Here is a 14019-nt window from a genome sequence, read left to right as displayed (position 1 = left end):
CACCTAAACATTCCAACAACTCAAACTTGAATTGTATGAACGTTTAGGCACTCTTCTCTTCCTCGTTGTTGTAGCACAAGGTCTAAGGAGATGTTTAGGGCTTTAGGTGTATGTGGAATGGAGTGGGGAATGGTTGGAGTGGCTGCAATGGAGGAGAAAAACTGCACAAAATGGAAGGTGATGCACGGCACCAGATGTGTGTTTGTGTTGTGTGTTGTGTTGTGAATGGAATGAATCAATTGTGGCTGCAATGGATGCTTATTTATAGGTAAATAAGAGGGAACATGACAGCTAGGAAGTGGGTGGAAATGTGGCTGCAATGTTAGTGAATGATTATGAGTGAATGCATGTGGATGTGGCTAGGTTGGAAAGTTGGAATTGTGATGGGAAAGCCACGACAAAGGGAGGAATATGTGGCTGCATGTTTGGGTTTGTTTAAAGGGTGCATGTGGGTGAATGTTAGGTTGAAATAATGATGGAAAAATAGCTAGGAAAAGAGGGAATGCATGTGGAAGTGTGGCTGCAAAGAGAAGGAGAAAAGCTGGAAAATGGAATAGGATGCACGACAAGGTGTGTTTGGTGTTGGAAATACATGTGTTTGCATGTGAATTAAAACTAGAGTGAATGATGATGAATGCATGTGGATTAAAGAGGGAGAATGTGGTGTAATGATGAAGTGGAATGCTGGAAATGCAAGGGGAAGGTACGGCTAAGGGTTGTGGTTTGTGTGAAGTGTGTGTGGATGATGGTTTTGCATGGCTTTGATGGATTGCTTAATTGGGCTAGAGGTTTTGCATGGCTCAAAGGATTGTTTGATTGGGCTAGGCCCTTTGTTTTATGTCCAAAGTGCATACAAGGCCTTCAAATTCGTCCAACACTTTGGCTCCAAGCATATGCTATCCATTCCAAGCCCAATTTTGCTCCAAAATGCATCTTTTTGCTTCCTTAGCCATATGAACCTAAAAACACACGAAAATGGCTTAAACTACTAAAACAACTCGGAATTAACAATATAAATGCACGAAAACAAGCTAAGTAAGTCGCCTAAATATGCTCCTATCATAGAGACGTGGCCAACCTGAGTAGGTCACCCGCCATATTTCACCTGGTACTCAATCGAGCAGACAGAGCCATTGCGGAAATTCAACTCGTCATATTTCACTGGTTCAAGGGAGATGAAAATTCGAACAGGCACTTGATGCATTACCGAAGTGCTATGACCTTCTACGCCAACAATAACGCTCTTATGTGCGAGATCTTTGCCACGATGCTCCAAGGCGAGGCTTAAGATTAGTTCCACACCTTGCCGCCACGTTCAATCCGGAACTTCAACGAATTTTCCTTGGTTTTCACTAAGGAATATTCATCTTACCGCTCGATAAAAAAGAAGTCTAACCACCTTTTCAACATGAAGAAAGACCCGAAAGAGTCACTCCGCACTTACGTCAAGAGATTCAAGGCAAAGAAGGCGAAGATTGTCGGATGCGATGACAGCATCGTATGCTCAACTTTCCGAAAGGGTTCCTAACAGATCACCTTTTTTTCAGAGAATTGATTATGGGCGAGAGCTTATCCTTGACAAACTCTTATGCTTTGGCAAAAGAGCACTCCCTCTGGGATGAGGAAAAACGCTCTTAGAAGCCACCTGAGCAGCCGCGCAAAGACGCGAAACCAACTTAGAAGAAGGCAAGTGATAAACTGCTCAACAACAAAAGTAAGCCAGGAACAGACACAGGGATCGGTCCCTAGCAAAGGGAGGCACAGCGCCCAAGATGTACACTAAGTTCTCAATCCCGATCAACTAGATCTTTCGCGACCTCAAGGACAAGCCATGGTTCAAGCCACCGCCACCTATAAGGGGCGATACCTCTAGGATGAACCAGACCAAGTACTGTGCATTCCATAGAGGTTTTGGGCACACAACCAATGACTGTACCATATGGAGTAGGTACCTTGATCAGCTCATGAAAGAAGACAAGTGCGACCAGTATATTGACAGACCAGCTGCCCGGGCAAGGTGATAAGTAAATGCCGATGCCGAACCCCAGCCAAGACAATCCGAATCAACGGAATCTTTACCGAATTCAAGCATCTAGGGGCCACCAATAACTCCAAAAAGAGGAAGATCCAGTAGGCGAGATCGGTCTATTAGGTTCAAGCCATAAATGCTGTACCTGGACCAATCGTCAGCTTCACCGAGCAGGACGCTGAGGGAATAGACTTTCCATATGACGACGTCTTGGTGATTTCTGTACAACTGGCCCACGCCATCGTTGATAGAATTATGGTGGATAACGGCAGCTCAGTCAACATCCTACAACTGTCAGTCATTTAAAAGATGGGCCTGGAAAACACGATCCAACGCAAAGTAGAGTTCTTGACCGGATTCAACGGACTCACCTCAACTACCATTGGCACTATCACACTTGACGTAACCAGCCCACCGATTGTCTCATTGCAGACCTTCATGATCGCGAGTGACCTATCTCATCGTAACGGGATATTGAGCCAACCCTGGCTAGTGATGATTGGAGCTGTAATCTTAATCGAGTACCAAAAAATCCAGTTTCGCATCCCGGGAGGAGCAGTCAGAGAGATCAAAAGTGACCAGGCCATGTCTCGGAGATGCACTGTACAAGTTCTTAAGGAGTCGAAGAAGAAGTCTTTCGCCCCAGCAGTAGTAGTTGAAGTGCAGAAATACGACTCTACCTCCACCAAATAGCAATTACAGCAGGCAGGTCAAGAAGATGACGTCAAGGTTGACAATGCCCTAGAAGATGAATCAGGATGGAAACCCAAAGAAGACGCCTAGCATATCTCCCTTGACCCTAAACAGCAGTCATACTATGCAAAACACACGTCCAAAGAGGATCTAAGCGATCCTGGACATGAAATCGCCCACAACTCTGAAAGAGCTCTAAAGTCTGACCGGACAAGTAGCCACACTCAATCGTTTCCTCTCGCGATCCACCGACAGTTGCAAGCCCTTCTTTAAGCAATAAAAAAGGCGCAGAAGAACAAGTGGGACGATAAGTGTGAAAAAGCATTTCAGGATCTGAAGCGGTACCTGATGTCACCTCCATTACTATCAAAACCGGAAGCAGTGAAGAACCTATACATCTATCTGGCGGTATCATAAGTAGCAGTAAGCTCTGCCCTCATACGAGAAGAGTTGGGGGCCCAACTGCCTGTATTATATACATCCAAAGCTCTTCTCTATGCGGAAACTAGATATCCAAAGATTGAAAAGCTAAATTTGACGCTAGTTGTTGCAGCTCGGAAGCTCAGACCCTACTTTCAAGGGCATCTGGTCATTGTTATGACCATTACCCACTGCGATCAGTTTTGCATAGCCCAGACACTTGCCAATAAGTGATGAAGTGGGCATAGGAACTTGGCCAATACGGCCTAGCATACCAACTTCGAATGGAAATAAAGGCCCAGACATTTGTGGACTTCGTAGCGGAATTCACCCTAAGCCTGAAAAATGTAGCAACTTAGTCCAAAGATACCTTGGAGGCAGCCGAGCATGCCATAACCGTACCATCCCCTTCTGATGGAGATTTTTGGCATTTGCAAGTCAATGGATCATCTAACCACCAAGGATCGAGGGCAAGCCTAGTTCTCATTACTTTGGACGGCTCAATGCTTGAGCAGGCAATCACTCTAACTTCAAGGTGTCAAACAACGAAACAGAGTATGAAGCCTTACTAGCAGGTCTTCGATTGGTTAAAGACCTAGAGGTGAAGAAGCTCACAATTTATTCCGATTCATAGCTAATCACCAACCAAACTTTAAGGGAGTATGTAGCAAAGCATCCAAGGATGGCCCGATACCTTGAGAAGGTACGAGAGTAGCTAGCGACGTTCCAGGTGTACACACTCACTTAGGTTCCATGAGCAGAAATGCCCACGCAGACGTATTAGCAAGCCTAAGCTCTGCGCTAGACCATCAGCTCAGGGGCTCCATACCAGTCGAGTACTTGGAAAAGCCAAGCATAGATGAGGAACCAGCATTCGAGGTGGCGTAGATCAGCATAACTCGGAGTTGGCAAGATCCTATTATTGATTACATAATCAATAGAACGCTCACCGCGGACAAACTGGAGTCTAGGAAGCTCCAGATAATAGCAGCGCGTTACTATATGTAGAATGACATCCTCGTTTGAAGATCCTTTTCAAGACCACATCTCCGCTGCCTAGTGCCTCCCAATGACCTGATGATTCTTAGCTTAATCCACAAAAGTGTTTGTGGAAACCATTATGGAGGCCGTTCATTGGCACAAAAAGCTCTCAACGCTGGCTATTACTGGCCAACTATGCATCAAGACGCCAAAGAGTATGCACAAAGGTGTTACAGCTGCTAACGTTTCAAGCCCGTGCTTGCACTACCTACCAGTGAACTCCAGTCGTAGACGAACCTTTGGCCATTCATGCAGTGGGTGATCGACTTATTAGGACCAATGCTGCTTGTCACTGGGGAAGAGGCATGATGATTGTAGCAACCGACTACTTCACAAAATGGGTCGAAGCCGAACCTATGACTTCAACTGCCTAGACGGACATAGAATGCTTCATATGGAAGAACATCATCTGTCGCTTCGTCATCCCACACTCCATCATCACCGACAATGGTCCACAGTTCGTGGGTAAAGACTTGGCGAAGTTCTTCAAAAAATATGGCATCAAGTAGCATATGTCCACGCCTCGGTATTTGTAGGGCAATGGGTAGATTGAGGTGTCCAACAAGACCATCCTCGACTACTTTAAGAAGACCCTCTCAGACAAAAAGGGCAAATGGTTAGATGAGCTCCTTGGTGTTCTATGGGCATATCGCACCACCAAAAGACGAGCAACCGATGAAACTCTATTCTCCCTGGTTATGGTTCTGAGGCGATCATTCCTCCCAACGTCATGGTGCCAAGCATCAACATTGTACTGCCGAATTTTGAGCAGAACGAAAAGGTGATAGGAGCATATTTATGCGACTTAGTTAGCTTGTTTTCTTGCATTTATGTTGTTAGTTCCTTGTTATTTTAGTATTTTAAGCTATTTTCATGTGGTTGTAGGTCCAATTGACTAAAGAGGCAAGAAAGTGCATTTTGGTGCATTTTTGGGCTTGGAATAGAAAGCATATGCATGGAGCAAGGTGGATGGACGAAATTGAAGTTCAAGAAAGGTTAAGAATTTGCTAAAGAGATGGAAGAAACTAATTCAACACTTGGAAGAAAAGAAATCAGCTACAAAGAAAGAAACATGAGTCAAACTTCCTTATTTTGACTTAGTCAATCCTAATCTTTTCCTACTTATTTCCCAGCTGCAAGGAGGGTTCCTAATTAATTTAGGACACTTAAATATAAGTTTTAGAAGCCCTAATCCCAGTCAAAAAGGGATGCCGCACCCTTTCCCTTCTTTTCCCTTTCTTGCCGTGTAAGGCATCCCCTTTTCCCTTTCTTTCTAGGCTTGCCGCAGATTTCCTTCCCTTTTCTCTTAGGATTCTGATTTATTTCCCTTTTCTTAGAGGATTTGGAGTCTTAAACCTTTCCCAATTTAATTCCCAGCCATGCCCTTTCCTTCCTATATAAATAAGATCATTGCCCCAGCTTTTGGGGAATCTATTCACTACAATTCATTACAATTCATACTTTCAGCCATTCTTTCATACACTTCATCACTAAAACCTTCACCCACACCCTTGTGCCACAACAAAGAAAAAGAAGGAGGACCCTGGGATGTGCTTGCCATTCAAGCTTGGATTGTTCGAGCGTTTCTAGGTGTCTTCAATCTTTTGTTTTCAATGTTTAAGTTTAACTATCTTTGTTTTGCGAACACGAGAGGCTAAACTTGTTTTAGCTAGAAGAGACTTTGAAACCATTATTATATTTGCAATATGAATTGATTAATTCCAGTTGTGATTTCATAAATCATGAATGCAATTTACTTAACTGTGTGATTGATAACTTATTCTTGTATGTTGATTGAGGGTGCACACTTAGTTTGCATACATGAATTTGATGCTAGAATATAAGGAAGTTTCACATAATCATTATGAACTTATATTTACAAGTAGTGGAGGTTGCTGGTAACGATCGTGTTAAGTAAATTCCTGGCAGGAGTATCATGCTGTTCATAGTTACGAATGCCTTGTCAATGCTTATGATTTTCACAAAGCTTAATGATCTTTGATTGTATCTCTATTATGTTGTTTATGTAGGGAACTTTTGAAGAATAATTTGGTTGCTGATGCGTATTCCATCCAATTTGATGACTTAAGGAAAATCTGAGGGTTAATTGGTGCTGTTTACGGTTAATCTGAAGCATTGAAGTTCATGGTTTATTAGAAAAGCAACTGGAAGTCAATTTGTATGCAAGTGTGTCATGTGTGGAGAAAGACCCTCTAGCTAGCTATTCACCCATAGTTTTCCCTAAATTCGTCCGAAGTTGTTTAAGTTTTTTAATTTGTTTGTTTTTACTTTAAATTCGTTAAAAACCCAATCACCCTTACTTTGTTGTGTCAAATTAGCTATAATCTATCCAACTTGTGTTGTTAAAGTTTTTTGGGTCAAACTTAAGTTAGAATTCGTCCAAATCACCCTTTAGAGTCTAGTTTGAGTCTATTTGATTGTTTTGTGTTGTTTTGAGTCTTTTTAGTTTGTTTTGAGTTCTTTGAGTCTAGTTAAGTGTTTTTAAGCCTAGTTTTGTGTTTTTGAGTCAGTTTTAAGTAGAGTAGCAATCCCTCCTAATCCACAGCCTAGAACGATCCATACTTGCATTTATACTACAATTGTCAACAATAGGGTTTAATTTGAGTGCTATTATATATCACATCAAAAGGAAATGGCTACCAACTTAGACTTGGCAGAGGAAGAGCACAAGAAGTTATCACCTGCATTGCAGCTTATCAGCAGGAGTTCCTCTCCAACTATAACAAGATGGCAAAAATCTGGCAGTTCCAGCCAGGAGACTTAGTCCTTAGAAAAGCCTTCATCACCGCCCGACGAGAAGGCTCCAAAAAGATGGCTCCTATCTGGGAAGGTTCGTACAAAATTAGTTGAGTAGGCAGAAGGGGCAGCTACACCCTCACCACTATGAGCGAAAAAGAAATTGACAAGCAGTGAAATGCTTACAACCTGAGAAAGTACTACGTGTGACCTCCCACCATTCCTTGGACCCCGTTCAAGATGAAAAAAGTTCAAAGACTTAAGTAGCTTGATGAACAAGACCTCGCATGTTGAGAATTATCAGTTGTTATGCCATTATTGCCTACGAGCAAAGTTAATAAAAGCCTATATTTTCAATGAAGATTAAAGGAATTATTCATAAGCTAGGGCTAAATGCATAAACAAACCGACCAACCCTGTGACAAGTAGAAGACGCCCTCTGCCCTGCAGACATGTCGTAAGCGCTCCAGGGCGAAAGGGTAAACTAATTCCTCAACCACTCATGTGACAAGCAGAAGACACCCTTTCCCCTGTATACATAGCGTAAGGGCTTCAGTGCGAAAGGGTAAACTAATTCCTCAATTACCCTTGTGACAAGTAGAAGACGCCCTCTGCCCATTTAGACATGACGTATGCTCTCTAATATGTGAGGGTAAACTAATCTAGAATATCCAGACGTGGATGGGTGGTATGACTGCTCAGTTTCCCCTGAATACAGTGACTACCTGAGCTGGACGACTCCCAAATTGGCCACGATAGTTTTTCCCCTGGAATAGACTTAGCTAACTGAAGGATTCAATTCCGCGAGATCCCGGGTCTCTAACCGGAAGAAACGTTAAGTGCAGGACCCCTGCCTATGAAAGAATTCGCGTGACAAGATGGTCCATCCTCGACGTGCAAATCTTCATGAAGTGGCTTGGTTTTAAAGTGTTGCAATACTAGTTAAGCAACCTGCGGAATCAAGTTGGACTCGAAAGGATATGGCCTCTAAGGTGCGATTTTGCCTACACCTTACGCCTAAAACGCCTTTAAGAGCCAGGTACAATGCCTGAAGTGGTTACATGGGTCATTTGCTTCTATACGTAAGACGCCCGGCCGACGACCATTGGCTGGTAGCCCAAGGCAATCCGTAAACCGAGACATATGCCTGCTATGACTACACGAACTCGTTTACTTACTTAAAAGTAGCATTTCCGACCGACAGTCTACAACTTAAGTTTTGTTGAAACAAAGCCAAAGTACGACTATAGCAACTACATGGACCTCTTCTATTTCCTACGAGAAGCATGAGTCCTGCTAACAACTCTATAAGTTAAAAACTTCGTTATATGCCTGGGGATGGCCAAGGTTCCAGAAGCCACTCGAAAGTCGAAATACAACCATAGTGGCCATGCAAACTCCTCTGCTTTCTCCGCGAAGCATGTGTTTGACCGCTGGCCCTATAGGTTACAAATTTTGAAATACACCCCGGGAGGGCTAATGCTCATGAAGCCATCTAAAGTCGAGATTCACAACTATAGTAGTTACGCGATCACCTGCTTCATGTGGAAACATGAGTCTGGCTAACAGCTTTATAAGTTAAAAATCTCGTATTTTTCCTCTTGCAGGTAAAGCTCTAAAAGCCCCGAAGACAAAGCTAAAACCTAAGTGACGACGTGGGATCGACTGCTTCATTGAGGCAATTCACCCAGCCGAATATCCTAGGATAAAGTTTTGCAAAAAACATGATGAAATAGAAGGATGAAGCAAAACAAGGAAAATTGTTTATTAAATTTCTAGCAAATTGATAAACTGGCTTGAAGGCCAACAAAGTTCAAATAAGCAGAACAAAAAGGAAAAGAAGAAAAAATTCTAAGTCTAAGCAAAAAGACTACTCCTTGACTGCCTGCGCAACCACTGGTTCCTCGATTGCCATGCCTTCAGCATCCGCACCGTTCTTAGTAATCAAAGCTTCCATCAGCTCATCCTCAACTACCCCTGCCTGGAACAAGAAATCAACTGCTTCACCAAAGGCAGCCTCAAACGAGAAATCAAGCAGATAAACTGGAGAAATGGAAAAGGTCTCGAAGTCTTTCTTGGAAAACTCATAATCTGACGACGTGCTCTTAAGATGGTCTACATAGCCAAGCTTGTAGAAATTGGCCTGACAAGAAGCAAGTGCCACTTCTTGACTAGCTTTCTTATTCTTCAGCTGCACATTCTCCTCAACAAGCCTAGTATGAGCACCATGCAGCTCATCTAGTTCCTTTTTCAAGTTCTTGCTAGCAGATAGCGCACCTTACAGATCCACTTCCTTGGACTCAAGCTTATGAGCAACCTTTTTGAGACGGGACACTTCAACATGCATGAAGATAAGCTCATCGTCCTTGGCAAAGCAAGCAAATCCTAGCTCCGAATTGACATGCTCAAGGTCTTTGACCAACGAAGAAACATGACTGACTTCCTTCTCTGCAGCTTCCAACATCACCTAAGCCGCACTAAGCCTAACATTCAAATGGGTGACCTTTTGATGAGTGGTCTCCAGCTGCAAAGAAGTGGGGAAAGAGACATTAGACCCCTTCAAAACAGCAAGTTCAAATTTGAGCTTCTCGATTTTGTCAACAACTGAGCAAAGCTGAGCCACCAATGCCACTTTGGCCTACTTAGCACACTTGAGGGCATCCTGATCAATGCACATAAACTCAGTTGCCAATATCAAAGTCTTATGCATTGTAGAAATCAGGGAAGACCTCATCGAGTAGGTAGGACATTTCGCAAAGGAGTTTAAGCGGATGACAACTTTCCTAACACTATCAACAAACTTGGCACATGCATCGACATCTTCAAGCAGGTCAGCCTTCAGCAGCGCATAAACCTTGGGAAACTCGCCGACCTCAGATTTGATGGATCTCTCACAATTGCTTGTGCGAGCAAAATTCCCCTTCTCAGCAGACGAGTCAGTCACGATAGAAGGAGGAACAGGCCCAGGCACTACCTTAGCAGCAGAATCCACCTTCCTGCTCTTCATAGCGGCGAGCCTTTTAGAAGCGAAACCAGACTTAGCTCCCGACGGACGCTTCGATACAAACCCAGACACTAGAGGCATCACTGAGCCTTTCTGCTGGGCAAGTCTCTCATTAATGGATGCGGTCACTGATAGGAGCATATTCATGCGACTTAAATGGCTTGTTCTCGTACATTTACGTTATGTTTCTTTAGTTATTTTAGTTCTTTATGCTTCTTTTGTGTGTTTCAGGTTCTAAGGGCTTAGGGAGCAAGAAAATGCATTTTGAGGCTATTTGGAGCATTTTTGGGCATGGATTGGATAGCTTATCCATGGAGCCAAAAGGATGGACGAAATTGAAGGCCATTTATGCAATTTAGGACATACAACAAAGGGCCTAGCCCATTCTCTCTTATTCTCTCCCTTATAGCCATGCAAAGAACCATCCATTCCATCAAAAACAACCCTATTTTAAGCCCATTCTAAAAACCTTGCCATGCATCACATGCATTCCCCTCATAACCTAGTTGTCATTCCACTTCATCAACACATGCATTCCTTTCATAAATCAGCCACATATTCACCCACATGCACTTTAATCATTCAAACATGCACTCCCATTAATTAAACCATTCAAACCAACACAAAAACACCAACATTCCCTCTTTGCCGTGCAAACACATGCATTTCCCTTGCCATTTTCAGCCATCACACTTCATCATTACACCACCATTCATTCTTTAATCCATATCCATTCATCATCATTCACCCTAACTTCAATTCACATGCAAACAACACCCATTTCTGCACCAAAGAAGTCTATGCCGTGACCTTCCTAGCCATTTCCAGCTTTTCCCTTTACATTTCACATGCATTCCATACTTCTCCTAGCTGTTTTCCATCATTATTTCAGCCACCATTCACTCTTTAATCCACATGCATTCACACACACTTCACACAAACAACATTCACATGCAAACACAAGCTTTAACCAACAAACAAAACAGCCAACACATGCACCAAAACACCCATGCCGTGCACTTCACATTGAAATTCCAGCATCTTCACATGCAATTCCAGCTTTCACATGTTGTCCTAGCTGTTTTTCCATCATTCCTCCACACAAACACCTTAAACAAACAACCATATACACCTCCACTCCTCCTATAAATACCCTTGCATTCCCATTACCAAAACACATCTCATTTTCATACACAAGATACCACAAACACATCCAATCTTCCCTTTTGCCGCAAATCCCCTTCCATTTCTACACAATCTCTTCTCGGCTTCATTCCATTCCATACACTCTCCCATTCGCAGAAACCATTCAACCTTAGCCACTCCACCTTCATTTACAACACACTTGGAGCACCAACACCGAAGGCAACTCTTAAGGGATTTCGACATCAGTTTTGCTTCAAGGGTTCTTTCTTCTTAATCCTATGTTCACTCATGTTATATATTTTTATGACAAACCTTTTGTAAACATGAAGTGTAACTAATCTCTCCCTAGGGATTCGATGTAGCCTTGCAAGATTGCCATGTAGTTAATTCAGAATTCTCATTTAATCTATCTATTTCTTGTTTCATTCTCCGATTTAATTGTGACTTAGTGTGTTGATTTTAATGCTTGATCATCATTTGAATTAACCACAGGTTGTTTAGCCAAGATTAAAGCACACATCATGCATAATCTTGGTGGATATGTGAATGAATGAAGGGAATGTTTTGCAAACATCCTGCCGAGTGTTCCCTTTGGTTTTGTGAAAGTTTCTTGTGCACTACATATTCTTGATTAGGAACCAAAGTTGCACATCACAATTAGGCTCATGATTAGAGACATTTGATCAAATCCACACATCATATGGTTGATCATATCTAAGTGAAACAAACTCAAGAAATAGGTAGATGGATGAGTATAATCTGATTCAACAGGCATGGCCTTGGGTTAGCAATGGTAAAATCGAATCCCTAGCTTCATCTCCATTGGTACTATCTAATTTTATTAGCTATTGATTCATTCATTTTGTGTTTACTTCATTTCCTTATGCTTTCAAGTTACAACAACAAATCTGCCTACATTGATTAGTTTTATTTCTCTAGTAAAGAGTTCTTGCAAAACAAGTGATTATATAGGTCCAATTAGTCCCTGTGGATTCGACACCCTTACTTGTGCCATTATACTAAACCTATTTTAGCACTAGTAAGGAAGACAACAATCAAAATGGCGCCGTTGCCGGGGACTAATTTCAGTCCCTTATAATTGCTTGTTTTGATATTAAACCTTGTTCTTTTCATTTTAAGTAGATTTCTGATTTTTATTCAAAACTTGTTTTATCTTCTTTCAGGTAGTATATGTCAAATAGACTTGCTGAATTAGGCCAAAGAATTGAACGGTTAAAGGGCAACACTTTGGAAAGCTTTGTGCCAACAAGTTCCTCCATTGTCCGTGAAGAAGAGGAAGGGAAACCGTCTAGTCCAACAAGTGAAGGATCGGAACACTTTAATTGGGAAAGAGAAGAAGAGATGGCGGGCGACCAAGATGATCTTCGAGCTTTGGAGGATTTTGCTCAACCAATCATACCAAATTCACCTTCATGCATCTTGCTGCCCACAGAAGCTAGAAACTATGATCTTAAATCTTCACATTTCCATATGTTTCCTTCTTTTTATGGCTTACCTAATGAAGATCCTTTAGCTCATATTAAAGAATTTTACAATGTTGTGAGTGGTTTACCTTTACAGGGAGTAAGTGAAGCAAATCTGAGGATGAGAGTGTTCCCTTACACCTTGAAAGATAGGGCCAAGGGTTGGTTAATGACTCTAGTACCTGGTTCACTCACCACATGGGATGCCGTGGCTAAGAAGTTTTTGGAAAAGTTCTTTACCACTCAAAAGACAGCCACATTAAGGGGACAAATCTTCAACTTCAAACAAGATGATGGAGAACCTTTCAATGAGTGTTGGGAGCGCTTTAAAGGCCTTTTGTTGCAATGTCCACACCATGGGTTACCTCTTCACTTACAAATGCAAATTTTCTATGATGGACTAACCCAAACATGTCAATCAACTGTTGATAATGCAGCAGGTGAAGCTTTGAAGAAAAAGAATCCTCAAGAGTCATATAACATTTATGAGATGTTGGGATCTAATGCTCAACACAAAGATGTAAGGGGTAAGAGAGTTGGAGTATATGAAACAAGCTCTAATCATGATCTTTCTTTGCAGGTAGCTAACCTAGAAAAGAAGCTTGAATCCGTGCTCAACATGGTGCCAAAAGCAAGTAAAGTGTGTGCCATTTGCAACATACCAAGCCACCTTACTCATCAATGTCCATCTAGGGAGGCTTACCCCGAGTATGTCCAAGAGCAAGTGAACCTCATGAATTCTTACAATCAAAGGCCAAGGAATGATGTGTATTCCAATACATATAACCCAAGTTGGAGAGATCATCCCAATCTTTCGTGGAAGAACAACAATCAATTCCAAAACTTCCAACCAAAACCTACTCTTGAGGATACGGTTAAATTGTTAGCCCAAAATACCTTGCAATTCCAACAAACCACCAATAGCACTCTCCAACAACATTCGGCGGCTCTAACCAAAATGGAGACACAATTGGGGCAGATTGCAGATGCCTTGAGCCAAAGAGAGGTTGGAAAGTTTCCAAGCCAACCCGTGATACTCCAAAGGAACCAAGAGCAAGCCAAAGCAATCACTACACTTAAAAGTGGTAAGGTTATCAATAATAGAGTTGGCAATGAAGTTACTAATGAATCTGATCATGTGAATACAGGGGTTACTCAAGGAGAAAATGAGAAACCAAATGAGGAACCAAGCCATGCTACTTCCTCGTTTGAAGCACCAAATCTTCACAAGGCCGAGAAACCTTACACTCCACCAATACCATTCCCTGGAAGACTTGCCAAGAGCAAGCAGGATAAGTCATTTAAGGAGATTTTTGATATTCTAAGTAAGGTAAATGTTAACTTACCTTTGCTTGATGTCATTAGGAACATGCCAGCTTATGGGAAGTTCTTCAAAGAGTTAAACAACGACAAAAGGAAGTATGGACCACATGAGAAGGTAGTGG

General features: G+C 42.2%; 1 protein-coding gene and 1 non-coding gene across 2 annotated transcripts; one reads left to right on the top strand and one right to left on the bottom strand.

Annotated features, from left to right (window-relative positions):
• The first annotated feature begins 2338 nt into the window (after positions 1–2338).
• Positions 2339–2722, top strand: LOC137740671 (uncharacterized). Its single transcript, XM_068480506.1, has one exon. The coding sequence runs from the start codon at positions 2339–2341 to the stop codon at positions 2720–2722; it is 384 nt and encodes a 127-aa protein (XP_068336607.1).
• A 10104-nt stretch (positions 2723–12826) lies between these two features.
• On the bottom strand, positions 12827–12937 carry LOC137741208 (small nucleolar RNA R71). Its single transcript, XR_011069238.1, has one exon. It is a non-coding gene; the product is annotated as a small nucleolar RNA R71 (small nucleolar RNA).
• Positions 12938–14019: the final 1082 nt, after the last annotated feature.

The sequence above is a fragment of the Pyrus communis genome, chromosome 7, assembly GCF_963583255.1.
Source record: "Pyrus communis chromosome 7, drPyrComm1.1, whole genome shotgun sequence".
NCBI lineage: Eukaryota > Viridiplantae > Streptophyta > Magnoliopsida > Rosales > Rosaceae > Pyrus > Pyrus communis.
This window is presented reverse-complemented; position numbering and strand designations above follow the sequence as displayed.